Source organism: Oppia nitens, unplaced genomic scaffold (assembly GCF_028296485.1).
Source record: "Oppia nitens isolate AA-2021 unplaced genomic scaffold, nextdenovo-longstitch-racon4-pilon3 scaffold1_pilon_pilon_pilon, whole genome shotgun sequence".
In the NCBI taxonomy this organism is placed as follows: Eukaryota; Metazoa; Arthropoda; class Arachnida; order Sarcoptiformes; family Oppiidae; genus Oppia; species Oppia nitens.
This window is the reverse complement of record NW_026533199.1, coordinates 4978079-4990574: the sequence shown is the minus strand read 5'-3', so window position 1 is coordinate 4990574 and position 12496 is coordinate 4978079. Positions and strand designations below refer to the sequence as shown.

Below are 12496 nucleotides of genomic sequence, written 5' to 3'. Positions count from 1 at the left end.
TATTTAAAATTTTTAATATTTACTAATAAGCGATGTTTACCATAAATATTATTTTTTAAAATGTTAATAAATATTTAAATATTCTCTTAGGTCAAAATCACTGTTATAATTTTACTTTATTATAAATATTAATTTAAGATACAGTAATATTTAACATTAATGATATACTATATAATATTATATACAATATGTATTTAAATTGTTTTGTATTGCTATAAATTAATAATTTATTGTAAGTTAAGTTATGTACTACAGTAGATTATATTATTTAAAGATTTATTAGTATATTTTTGAAATTTTATTTTTTACTTTAATTTGGAAAAACATATATATAGTCATAGATTTATTATATGAAAAATATATAATTACCGGTATTAATTTTTATAATTAATAATATTGATGTAAGATTATAAAATAATTTTTTGAAATAATTTAAATGTTTTTACAAATGAATGAATATGTTATCCATTTAAAAATGTTAATTAAATAATATGTATCTATTAATATAATGTATATTTCTATATAAAAAATGTATACTTCTATATCAATGAAATAAAGTTTTATGTTATCTAACTTTGTTTCTTATAAATTTAAGAATTATCTCTAATTTAGTTGTAAATATTTATTTATTTATTTAAATTAATTTAAAATTACACTGTTCAAAATATTGATATACATATATCATAATTAATTAAACTTTTAATAATAAAAACAGTTATTGCATTGCATTTGTCATTCATTTAGAGACAATCTTAAACAAATGCGGCGGCGATGATAGCGGCTATGCTATTAATTTCAATTATCTGGTCAACAATATGTTGAATTAAAAAGTGACCAAGGACAATGTTGTAGATAATTTTAAACTGGATAAGATTGTAATTGGTCATTTTTTTAATTAATTGTATGATTTGCCAGATAATTGCAGTCGACTATTATTTATAAATTTGTTAAACAGTCGACTGTAAATTATCTGGCATATAATAAAATTAATTAAAAAATGACAAATTATAATCTTATCCAGTTTAAATTTATCTACAACATTGCCCTTGGTCACTTTTTAATTCAATGTATTGTTGACCAGATAATTGAAATTAATAGCATCGCCGCCGCAGCTGTTTAAGACTGTCTGTTGATTTAGTGGATTTCTGGGACAGTTTTATAACAAAATTTGTTGCTTTTATTTCAGTCATATTGTATTATATAAGCGGTTCGGTATGTCGTTTGCTTTGAACACATATATTGATGAAAATATTGGAAATACAATCCGTATTCAATCATTTGAATAACGATGTCAACCATAATAACTGAGTTTATGTTAATAATAAACCCGTTATAACTTATAATACTTTCATATTTATACTAAACCCTTGTTTTGCTGTTATATACAAATGAAATTATTTTATATCATAGTTATAACTTATAACAAGTAATATGAAATTATTTGAATGTGTTGTTTATGCAAATGTTATTTTATGGCAAATAAAATTTTCTAAGAAATATCTGTGAGAATAATCATTTAGAAGTTTTCTATAATATTTTTGCCATATTTTGTCAATATTACTAAATTACTAAATTTATAACAAATGTTTATTGATTGGCATTTATGTAAAGTTTATTTATACAGTATACTCCAAAATATAAAATACGGTTAAATTACTTCACAAATATTACTTCATATATTTTTTAATTATTAATAATAATTTTTAATTGAATGGGTAGTAAATTTCTATTTTTCATTTTTAAATAATATATAAAATATATATACAGTAATTATTATGTGTTCCATTAATAGAGTATAATTTTAAGTATTATAATTTTTTATTAAATAATTATAATTTTAAAATGATTTTATAAGAAATAAATAAAATTACCTGAAAATTATTGTTTTTTAAGGAGTATAACAATAAATTATATTATATAAAAATTTTAATATTTGTTTTTTTATATTAATAGTTTTAAAGTACTGATTTTAAATATTGCATTTATTTTTATAGATTAATATTAATAATTATACCGTTTTAAAATAACATTTATTATTATTATATTTTTATTTGTAAAAAGTTAGTTAGTTATCCATTGATTATGTATGTATTTGACGCTAATTAAAACTGTTATTGTATTGAAGTCAATAAAAGCATTGAAATCTCAAAGTCATGTTTAAATTTTATTTTGTATATGATTTTTATAATAATAATAATTACAATTATTAATTTTAATACTACTCTCTCTTTCTTTCTCTCTCTCTCTCTCTCTCTCTCTCTCTCTCTCTCTCTCTCTCCTATTATAAAATATAAGCAATCAATTCATATGAAAATTAATTTTATTGTAAATGTCTTTACAATAAAAGCCGAGTGAGTTTTCAAAAACATATTACTTAATGAGATACTGTATGTATAGATCATAATAGAGATCAAAATGTAATATTCATAATAGAGATTCATATAATAGACATTATCTCTCTCTCTCTCTCTCTCTCTCTCTCTCTCTCCTGTTATGATTTGTAAGCCAACATCCCTGTGATGTCAGTTATGTCATCCCTCTTACAGGTTGTGGTCGTATATCGCATCCACTCTCCACTCATGACATGATTGAAAAATCGGTGAAACTTTTACACTAATTAGAAATAAGATACCAATAAAGCACTCAAAATATAACAAATACATTATCATAGGCTATACTATTATTGTAAATACATATATGAATATCATATAAAATATATTATATCGACTCAAATATACATTATATCACATATTATATATAAATTTTCTTTTTGTCTGTCAATTTCATCTATGAATCTAATCTGCAGATGGATTGCAACACAACTGGAGAGCTATAAAAACGATCGACAAATCAAACTTTATATAAATCATTCATTTATTTACTTATTTATTACTCAAACTTTTCAAAAAAGTTTGTCACTTAAGACAATAATCAAAGAAAATCTAAATTTTATTAATTTAAAAATTGAATTGATTTCAGTTTATATTAATCTACATTTCAATTAAACATATTATTGTTTTTTGTATTTATTAAATTTATTAATAATTAATCGAAAATGGTGACACCATATTTGCCACCAATTGGTCAATTTATTGGCCATCAATTTGGACCCGCAGTAAATAGTTCAACATCTCGATTATCTGATGATATGATCGCCGCACTGGCCGAAGACCTATTGATTCCCCGAAGAAGACAAGTAAGCAATCATTTGTGATCTTTATTTATATATTTCCCAAATTATTAATAATACCTTATTTTTTAAGTAAATGATTAAAACTTTAAATACATTTATTTGTTAATTACAAAAACAAATTATTATTGTATTATGTAAACAAGTATTATTGTAATATATATATATATATATAAACTATACAATTATAATATTACTAATTAAAATTAATTAAACAAAACAATGATATACTGAAGAGTAAAGTAAAAAGTGTGGTCACTCTTTAGGTGACTCTTGYGATTGATTGGGTAATTTAAATCCAAGCATTTGTGCCGTTTCGGTGACACTTCGCTCGCCTTTACTGTAAAATTGATCATAAATTTGCTGATAATTTCGGCTACTATTTAGATAACAGCGGTAAGTGTCGGCCAAGTATTTAAGTTCGTGTTTTGGTCGGCAAACCCGTTGATCGGTGACATCGTGACGCCGATACATGTCAAACATATAGACAATGGCTTCGTTACCAATAACTTTGAGGCCATCCTAATCCACACAACAAACAATTGTTTAGATATTAATCATTCAATAAAAAATAAAATCAAAAATAAAATCAAAAATAAAATCAAAAATAAAATCAAAAATAAGTTCAAAAATAAAGACAATTTTCAGTTAAATTGATCCGACCTTTCGTTTACCGTTTAATAGTCGTCGCAATTCATGGGAAATACTCCTTAAAAGTCTCAACGAGTCATTGAATTTTGTTACCGATGATGACATTTAGGAACTGTTTGGGTGATAGTTTAGAAACAAATAAAACAATGAAATATAAATTTAATATATTTTGTTTGAAACATGAATTGAATGATTGAATCACTGATTCATTGATAACACATTCAAAATCTTTACACATATTTATAGAGACATCTGTTGTAAAAACATTAGTTGTGTTAACATTTAAACAAAAGTTTGAATCAAATAATTATTTAAATGATTTGACAATTAATAGCATATATTTGATGTCAGAGGAGGAATAGGACGACATTCACACCGCAACAGTTGTCTGAATTGGAGTCACTCTTCCAACGGACCCATTATCCCGATGTCTTCCTCAGGGAATCCATTGCCAGGTTTGCCATCAATTTGTTATAAATTTACTTTTTTCATAATTTTAAATATGTAGTCGAAATACAAAAGTTTAATATTAATGTATAATTTTATATCATTTTTTAATTAAATAATAAGTGATTGTATATAATATGATTTACAATGAATTTATAATAGATTACAAAATTATTTTTGTTTTGTCAGTATTTTATTAATCAATACATTAATTAAACGATAATAGATTTGTAAAGTATTTCAAAGTAAGTTTAATCATTACTTTAACTAAAATTCAAAAGGCATTAAAAGATAGTTATTTATTAAACTATTGACTATATCTGATAACTAACTGTCCTTTTCTAAAAGCCACTTATGTTTCAATACAAGTTTAGTGGTAAGTCTTAAGCTTGGATCCGGTTCAAGAAGTTGTAGTATAAGATCCCGACAATCATTTGAATAATTTGTTGACGAGATTTTGGATACTTTGTTTTTGATGTTTCTGTTAACCATTTCTGCGTGCATTTTAGTGACGGATTCAAGATTGGTTTCAATACAAGTAAACGGTAATTGAATGCAAATCATAACATAGAGACAGACTCCGAGTGCCCAACAATCGGCTTTAAATGAATCGTATTCTTTAATTTTGCCGACTTTATGGTTAAACTGGTTATAAATATATAGTTTGACGACTTGTGGTGACATATATTCAAGAGTTCCCACGTCTTCTTTGTCTTTAAGTATTTGTTTTCTTTTATTGCTAAATCGTTTACCACTTAATCCAAAGTCCGTAAGTTTAATGGTTTCAGTGTTGTTGTTGTTGTCAATAAAAACAAGAATATTCTGCAGTTTGAGATCTTTGTGAGCGATTTGGTTTGAGTGCAAAAAGTCTAATCCTTCTGTGGTTTGTCTGAAATAATGTTTTGCTTTATTTTCATTGAGTTTCTTCAAATACTTTTGACCTGTTTTTCTGACTCCAGTGTTCATCATATTGAGAACAGTTCCTCCATTAGCCAAATCCATAGTTATATAGCATTTCTGAAGATCCATATTTGTATCACGAATTATGAACCAATCGTAGACTTTAATTATGTTTTTATGTTTATCTTTGCAATCAATCATAATTCTCAGCTCTGATCTAATATTTTCGTAGAGTTGGTTACTTCGATGTTTTCCTCCGATTTTCAATGTCTTACAGGCTTTAATCTCATGATTTTTGGTGTCTTCCATACGATAAACACTGCCAAAGGCTCCCTCACCCAATACATCCAGAAGTTTCATATTATTAGCGTTAAGACATTCTTCAACTGTTTGATAATTATCGGGAATCACGAACTCAGGGATTTCAATGCCATCGTTAGTGATTGAAGTTTTGCTTTCACTACAATTAGACGCATCGGTCGACTCTTCCATTTTATGCACTTTTTTTGTCGGCTTTTGTTTATCTTTTTGGTAAAAACACGGACAACAACACCGAATAATTGATAAAATAACAGACATCTTATTGATTACTCCAAGTCTATCAATACTTGTTTAAAGATTTTTAACAAATAATACGTTAAATAACTGAATATTCAATATTGATTCAAATTTGAAATGTTTTTATGTTTTACACAATAGATATCTCATTGAATAGATTTATTTGATTTGGTATTATTGGTGCGCGAAATAACCTAAAACGGCTGCTAAAAGAAAAACTGAGATAACAATAGTTTCATTTCTCAACAATTATAATTATAATTTCAATTTCAAAATTATAACAATTAATGTATACATTGTATAGTAATACAGATCCCGAAGTTATATGAAAAAATTGTCACAAACTTTTGTTGTTATTTGTCGAACATATTATTAATAATGTAAAAAGTTTTCTATGTTTATAATTATATTTTTGTTTTCAATTATTATTGATAAAAATTACCAATAATTTGTCATATATTATAACTTATTTGCATTTTGAATATTTTTATGTTTTAAAGTATTAATTATAATACTATAAATTAATATGTGATAAATTCTTAAATTAGTAAAAATAAATTGATTAATTTGTTTGTTTCAACTCATTTAACAGTAAAATTAATTTAAGTGAATCAAGAATTCAAGTTTGGTTTCAGAATAGGAGGTAATTTCTTATGACTTTTAATATAATTATATTTATGATTAAACTTTATAACAATTTTGAATATAATTTGATTACTCAAGAGCTAAATGGCGTAAACAGACTCGTCTCCAACTCTTACACCAAACACCGGTGCAATCGTCGTGGCGTTGGAACAGTTCATCGACAGCAAACACAAATCAAAGTGTATCACATTCAGCCATACCCTTGATATTGTCTTCGAGTACAATGACTAACTCAACCATATCTCGACCAAACAGTTCATCTCCGGTGATGTCACGCGATAATCAAGTGCTCACAACAAGCGGAATGTCATTTAGTATACCACCGGAGCATAGATTTATTAATGCATTACATTATCTCAAACCCACTTCTACTTCGAGTATAAATTCATTTCACAATTTGTTTGGGTTGTCGGCACTTCAGAGGAGTAATGTATCGATTAATCGAGAGTACGGCTCAATGCCATCATTATGTTCTTGTAATTCAGTACCAAATGTACCCACTTTTCCCATTAAACCTACTGTTTCTTTACCGACAAGTGTTTCTCAAATAAATATCTTAGAAATGACAGAAAATCATGAGAAATGCGATCCTAAAGATCAACATAAAAATCAAAGTTAATATATTTCGTGTTTAAAATGTGTGCAATTAATTATAAACTAATTACTGTATGAATGTCTAAATTGTTATTATCGGTATTTAAACTGTATGTTAATATCAAACTATACGTAATGATGTTTTGATGTTTTAATTACATTTTAATTATTAAAATGATTTAATTGTCATAAAATTGATAAATATTTGATAAATTAAAAGCACAAATTATTTAGATTAAAGTAAAAATATATATACAACACAATTAATATATGATTTAAAGGAATGTAATAAATAAATATAAAGCAAAATATCATTTATATTATATAATTTATCGTACAATAAGAACTGTACGTATATTTTGGCTATTTTGGAGCAAATTGTTAACCATTTTTGATGGTCGCCGGGAGATCAATAAAGTATGAATGAGACATTGCGTCTTCAGCTGATATACGTTGTGTTGGATTACATACGAGTAACTTCTGGAGTAAGTCACGGCCCTTAACATTAAGTTTAGGCACGACCTGTGCAAAGCTGGTGGTGGGATGATAAAGAGGGAATGGCTTGTAATCAGGTAACTGAGTAACGCCGGGCCACGAATCCTCAGTAGGTGTTCCCAATAATTTAAATATTCTTTTGAGCTGATCGTCAACATCGCTGCCTGGAAATAATGGTCGGCCAGCATTGGCCAACTCGGCAAATATACAACCGGCAGACCAACAGTCAATAGAAGTTGTGTACAATTTTGCACCAAACAATACATCGGGTGGTCTATACCTGTCAGCAAATTGTCATATATTTTTAGATAATATTTTAATAAATACGTTGATATTATATGTTTATAAAAAATAAAAATAATTTTTAAGATATCAAAAATTATTTACCACAGAGTGACCACTTCAGCCGAATAGCACCGAACAGGTATACCGAAAGCTCGGGCCAAACCAAAGTCGGCTAACTTTAATTCGCCGTTTTTGTTAATCAATAAATTTTGTGGCTTTAAATCTCTATGAAGTACATTATGGCTAACAAAAGTCGGGTAAAAATTATTACATAAATCGATAATAATATTATAATTAACATCTAATGGTCAATAAATTGCAAACCTGTGGCAAAACTCAAGTCCTCTTAATAATTGATACATAAAACTCTTGACAACATCGGGATCAATCTCACCATTAAGACTATCAAAATATTTCTGCAATAAAAATAATTAAATATATTGACCACAATTGTTGCAAACATAAGACTCAATCAATTGTTGTAAACCTTAAGATCCTGATCGCAGTGCTCGAAGACAAGCGTTAACTTCTTTTCGCTGTGAAGTACATCATGTAATCTATTGATTACCAAAACAATCAATTGATATGTCTATCACTTTCATTGATATAATCTTAAGTTATAATACCTGACAATGTTTTTGTGTTTAAGTTCTTTGAGTAAACATATTTCCCGTAAAGCACTGGACGGCACACCTTCATCGTCGTCGTCGAGACGAACCTATTGACAATACATTTATATAAATCATATTATTATTCAAACACCAATTGGTGTCACTATAATGACAATACCGACCCGTTTAAGTGCCACCACTTCTCCAGTTTCCCGATGTTTGCCCTTAAATACTGTGCCATACGTTCCCTCACCGATCTTCTCGAGCTTTTCATACTTCTGCATCGCTTCCCGAAGTGGCCAACAGTCAGACAATTCACTGATTAGACTCAATCAGTCAATTAAGAGATTACCTGAAGTGTAGTTAAATTGTTTGTCAAACTAACAGTCAATTGATTGCAATAAAAGTCAAAACAAAATAACTGATTGTTTGAAATCATTTGTTGTCGACATCTGGTGTTTGATAAGAAATGTTTGGACATTTGAAGCACCGGTACCTTAAACAGCACTGGTATCTCATTGTAGGCCTGGCTTTCAAAAGTACAACTCATAACTTACATTGTATTGATGTGTGACTGCAATACAATATCTATTGAAATTGATCTCTCATTTTGAAGAGACACAACACGTGTCCACCCAAATAGGTTTTAGTGATATTTATTTAGCCATCAATTGATGATCCATTAAATCAATGGTATGTCATATGATTTTATATAATATGACTTAATTTAAGTACAATTTGCGCTAACATTTGTGTCTTTGCAGATGAAACTCTTAACGCCGCTCTTCATGTGTTTGATTGTTGGTCTGTCGGTGACTTCATCGCCGACGGCAACAACAGTTGTTGATCAGTCAGATTTGGATCGCATGAAGAGTGCCGTCCAGTTGTCATCTCCCGTGTCGTCCAATTCATTGTCGACTCTTTATTACTCAATTCTTTCGCAGACATTACTGTCGCAAACCATTAGTCAATCGGCGGACGTTTGCAATCATTTAAAGACAATAAAAGACCAAACATTGGAAAGCATTTATTACATTACATCCACAGCTAAACTATTGACTAATTGTCAGGTATTTATCACAACAAATATAATTTAAATTAATTTTATTTAATATTATGGTTAATAACATTACAAATTTAATTATAAGATATTATAATTAATTATTAATTTAAACGATTGTATAGTTGTTGGGCTTTCTTACCCGATATTCGCGGTTACTCTTTGATACCCGATATCTAAAAAATAAGCCAAAAAATAAAATATTTGCAAAATATCCTACTTTAATGATAAAACAATTTAATGCATTAATGTGCGGAAAATGCAAATACATTTCAATTAATATAATATAATTTTATTAATTATAGAGTAGTTTATGTGTCTAATAATGTATTGAATTTGCAGTTAAATAGTGCACAATATATGACAAAACTAGAGCCCGTCATCAAAGAGGACTCATCAGTGCTGGACATATACCGAGCGGCCATTTCATTGTTGAATTTGGGTAAACCTCTGGACTCAACAAAAGTTTCCAAAGCATTGATGTCATCTCTTAAAAAGGATGAATCACTTTTAAATACTGGTCTCACCTTTCAATTGGCCGCTAAGTTATCTAAAGCTGAGGACAGAAATAGTTTTGTCGAAAAAATTGGTGACATTATTGTTCAGGCAGATGAAGTTGATGGAAGATTCTTGCAGTTTGAAGGCGGACTCGGCATTACTGCCAGCATTATTACCGGTGTCTATCAATTGGCCACTGCTAGTAATAAACCCGTCGGTTTAACAAATGTAAGTGTCGTTACACTTGAATAATATATTACCGATACATGGATTTGGTATTTATATATAAATTACATTATCATAAATAGGATCAGGCATTGAAATTTGCAAACTATTTCTTGTCACGAAAATATGTTTTGACACCAAAAGGCATCTCTGAGTTGCTTGAAGTCCTTAAACTCTTTACAAATAACAAATACCACATTCCAGTTGTGATCACAAACTACGGTTCCAGTGCTCTTTCGCCCACTAATTCAGTTTTAACTGTCAGAGTAACTAACGTTTTGGGCGCTTCATTGGGTCCTCTTTCAGTGACTATTGACAAAGCCGTGAGAGTCGATGATAAGAATGTGATATTGTCTAAGAAACCTTTTCAGGGTGTTCAAGGGGACAGGTAGGCTATTATACTATATTATATAGAAAACATATATAATATTTGCCTTAACGGTAATTTTATTTACATTTAGCAAATTATTTGCAATAAATTTTTTGGAATCGAAACCAATGAGAGGACAGTATGATGTGTCAGTGAGTGCCACTCCTACTAAAGCTGATCCACGTCTTATCGGAAACACTGGCGTTCAGATTAAAGTTATTGTTTTGACACAAGTCTCGATTGCCAGCGCGGAGATCACTGTTGCCGATCGAGACACTGGTGGCAGTGGTGCCGTTACAAAGTATGTTATGTTTATTATTTATTACTATTATAAAACCGGTGTCACCCTCAGGTTTGACTTATTTTAGTGTTATACCTGTTCCCAATCCTCCGGTATATTAAAAGATGCGAAATATATTATTTAACAAATAAATAGTTGTTGAATGATATTTGGGTCGTTTCTAACAATTTCTATAATTCATAATAGACTCGAATATCCGAATACAGTGCGAAACCCATTGGAGGCGGACACACAACAAAGGATTGTCGTTAAGTTTCAATTACGCGATAAAATAGTTGGTGACCTTATGACAGCTCACCAGACATTTGTTCAATTTGTTAATATTAAGACAAAACAAGAGATTGTTTTTATTGCTGAACCGGATTCAGTACTAAATTATAAACTTGACTTAAATTTATTGACAAAAGCCAAAGATTTGAATTATGTTAACGGAGTGTATGACATATTGATTATCATCGGTGATGCCGTCATTTCTAATCCTATCCAATGGAAGATTGCATCCATTAATCTTCAACTCTCTTCTGTCACGTCATCATCTGAAACCACCGAAACAGTCTCACCGTTTGTCCCAAAACCAGAGATCAAGCATTTGTTTAGAGAACCTGAGAAGCGTCCGGCGCTTATCATATCAAATGCCTTTTCGATTCTTGTATTGATTCCAATTGTGATTCTTTTCGGACTCGTAAGTCATTTGTTATTTTAATTATTGATTGAATCCAATGTTCGTTGGAGTCATTGAAATGTGATTCAATGTTCTCTTCCATATCATTGGAAAATTAATTTATGGCTAAAGTATAGTTGATATTAGTTAATGAATACTTATATCAAAGAGCAATTGCCATACATATGAATTAATTAGATGTTACTTATGTTTACAATTATTTAGTATTTGAATAATTTTATGTTATTTTGTTTTAGTGGCTGAAAATTGGAGTCAATCTTTCAAACTTTCCCTTTTCATTATCAGCGCTTGTGTTTCACACAGGATTGGCCCTTATATTTGGACTCTATATATGTTTTTTCCTTAAACTAGATATGTTTCAAACGTGTAAATACTTGGCGGGTCTCGGAGTTATCACTTTTCTTGCGGGACATTCATTGTTGGCCCGATTGGCCAAAAATAGAAAGCAATAACTTATTTGTTTTAATTAAATATTTTCACATTTTTAATTACATAATTTAATGTATTATTTTTGTTTTAATTTAATTTGTCAGATAATAAAATTTATATAAAGTAAACTTGCTTGTTCATTTATTGATTAACTTACAGTATTGCAATACCAGTCGATCTGTAATGTTTATATTGTAGTATATATATATAAATATAGCCCTGAGCATTTTCGCATTATTTGATGCAACAAACAAAATGATATAATGACAGCTAATGCCCTGATATTTTGTAAACAAAATTCATAATTATTTGAATCAATAATTGAACAAAATTTGATACCAAATGTTTTTTTGACTCATATGATATACAATAATATTGAATAATTGTGAATATACTGTAGTCTACTGTCATCACTAAAATCTATACTTAATATGATATAAATTGAGTGATAGTTGAGTACAAATAAATTTATATATTGAATAACTTGATTATTAAAGAGTATATTTGTTTATTAACCTTCATTTTAATGAAGTTTTTAATTTTATAAATGTAATC

At 28.5% G+C, this 12496-nt stretch overlaps 5 protein-coding genes across 5 annotated transcripts; 2 read left to right on the top strand and 3 right to left on the bottom strand.

The window, feature by feature from the left end:
* Window positions 1–3426: 3426 nt before the first annotated feature.
* LOC128952266 (protein FMC1 homolog) lies at window positions 3427–4058 on the bottom strand. Its single transcript, XM_054297626.1, has 2 exons — window positions 3854–4058; window positions 3427–3712 (listed from the first exon to the last, which is right to left on the bottom strand). The coding sequence occupies exons 1-2, from the start codon at window positions 3944–3946 to the stop codon at window positions 3446–3448; spliced, it is 360 nt and encodes a 119-aa protein (XP_054153601.1). The 5' UTR covers window positions 3947–4058; the 3' UTR covers window positions 3427–3445.
* Window positions 4059–4198: 140 nt separating this feature from the next.
* LOC128966335 (paired box protein Pax-6-like) lies at window positions 4199–7010 on the top strand (the record flags this gene model as incomplete). Its single annotated transcript, XM_054313182.1, has 3 exons — window positions 4199–4296; window positions 6339–6389; window positions 6470–7010. Coding segments are annotated over 3 exons (690 nt in total), but the record flags the coding sequence as incomplete, so codon positions are not given.
* Window positions 4616–5821, bottom strand: LOC128951942 (testis-specific serine/threonine-protein kinase 3-like). The gene has a single exon (XM_054297248.1). The coding sequence runs from the start codon at window positions 5765–5767 to the stop codon at window positions 4616–4618; it is 1152 nt and encodes a 383-aa protein (XP_054153223.1). The 5' UTR covers window positions 5768–5821.
* A 261-nt stretch (window positions 7011–7271) lies between the features above and the next one.
* On the bottom strand, window positions 7272–8826 carry LOC128952523 (cyclin-dependent kinase 5-like). Its single transcript, XM_054297931.1, has 6 exons — window positions 8559–8826; window positions 8392–8483; window positions 8253–8322; window positions 8090–8181; window positions 7868–8008; window positions 7272–7760 (listed from the first exon to the last, which is right to left on the bottom strand). The coding sequence occupies exons 1-6, from the start codon at window positions 8658–8660 to the stop codon at window positions 7367–7369; spliced, it is 891 nt and encodes a 296-aa protein (XP_054153906.1). The 5' UTR covers window positions 8661–8826; the 3' UTR covers window positions 7272–7366.
* A 58-nt stretch (window positions 8827–8884) lies between these two features.
* LOC128952522 (dolichyl-diphosphooligosaccharide--protein glycosyltransferase subunit 2-like) lies at window positions 8885–12058 on the top strand. Its single transcript, XM_054297930.1, has 7 exons — window positions 8885–9069; window positions 9141–9446; window positions 9779–10162; window positions 10243–10547; window positions 10621–10830; window positions 11017–11512; window positions 11749–12058. The coding sequence occupies exons 1-7, from the start codon at window positions 9067–9069 to the stop codon at window positions 11962–11964; spliced, it is 1920 nt and encodes a 639-aa protein (XP_054153905.1). The 5' UTR covers window positions 8885–9066; the 3' UTR covers window positions 11965–12058.
* Window positions 12059–12496: the final 438 nt, after the last annotated feature.